Genomic DNA, 1,202 nt, shown 5'->3' on the forward strand with positions numbered 1-1,202 from the left:
TGCGACAAAAGATTCTCCAGACTCCAATTACATGTTTCGCTCATTCTCTTTACAGACAATCCTATTCCTCCCACTCAAGTAGGATTCTCTGTGTGATTAATACTCTACCCCTCGTAAAATAATTCATAAGATTCTGAAACCTAACTACCAACCCTAATCTTAAAACAAACAACTACTTTTAAACCAATTCCATCCCATCTTTTAAAGAAATTAAATATTTTAGCCCTTGTGTCAATAGGTTGTGTTTTGTTATATAGTTTTTTACTATTATTTTTCGTATGCATATCATTTTTATGTAATACTTTTATTCATGAATTTTTAATGTAAGTAATATAATGGTATATGATGATAAAAATGGACATGATAGTGGAAGTGGCAATAAAACTAGTAGCAACGGCGGTAATGGTGGTGATGGTAGGGACAATGTGGGGTATGGTGGTAGTGCCAATAGTAGGATGTGCTAGTTGGGGTGTAGAGCTAACAATGCTAGTAGTAGAAATGGTGGTGATTGTAATGGTGGTGCTGGCGTCATTGGTGATGGCAATCACAACGATGGTGGTGGTGATTTAGGCTAAGGTCGGTGGTTATAGCTGTTGGTGGTGGCGACAACGACTGTGACGGTGGTGGCGATAGCAACAGCAATGGTAGGGGGTATAGTGGTGGTGCCAATATAGTGGGGTTTGGTGGTTGGTGTAATAATAGGGGTGGTGGTATCAGTGGTGCTGGTGGGTGTGGTTGTGGTAGAAGTGATGGCGGTTGTGGTGGCTACAGTGATGATTATGGTAGTGATTGTGGTGGCAGCGACAGTAGTTGTAGCGACATTGGTGGAGATTGTTGTTGTTTTGGTTGTGGTTATAGGTTGTGGCCGGTGATGATTGTTGTGGTGGTGGTGACAACGATGGTGATGTTAATGGTTGTGGTGGTGTAATGTTAGTAGTGGTGTAATGTTAGTGGTTGTAGTAGTAGGTAGTGACGGTCACTTTACTCTCCAAGGGATAAAATGAATGTAGTAGGATAAATAATGTTATTTTATAAAATAATGAGCATATTACAAGAATTGAAAATATTCATTTAAGACTTGACTTTATTTTATGTGAAAACAACTTTTAGAAGCAACTCACATGTTGCTTTTTAAAAGTTACTGTTTAGAGGTCATTGCTTTTAAAAAAACTAAGAAAAACTAATGAAAATGGCTTGAAAAC

At 38.3% G+C, this 1,202-nt stretch overlaps 1 protein-coding gene across 1 annotated transcript; it reads left to right on the forward strand.

Annotated features, from left to right (window-relative positions):
- Nucleotides 1-335: 335 nt before the first annotated feature.
- On the forward strand, nucleotides 336-928 carry LOC139187885 (uncharacterized). Its single transcript, XM_070804499.1, has 2 exons — nucleotides 336-430; nucleotides 571-928. The coding sequence occupies exons 1-2, from the start codon at nucleotides 336-338 to the stop codon at nucleotides 926-928; spliced, it is 453 nt and encodes a 150-aa protein (XP_070660600.1).
- The last annotated feature ends 274 nt before the right edge of the window (nucleotides 929-1,202 follow it).

This window comes from Malus domestica, chromosome 09 (assembly GCF_042453785.1).
Source record: "Malus domestica chromosome 09, GDT2T_hap1".
NCBI lineage: Eukaryota > Viridiplantae > Streptophyta > Magnoliopsida > Rosales > Rosaceae > Malus > Malus domestica.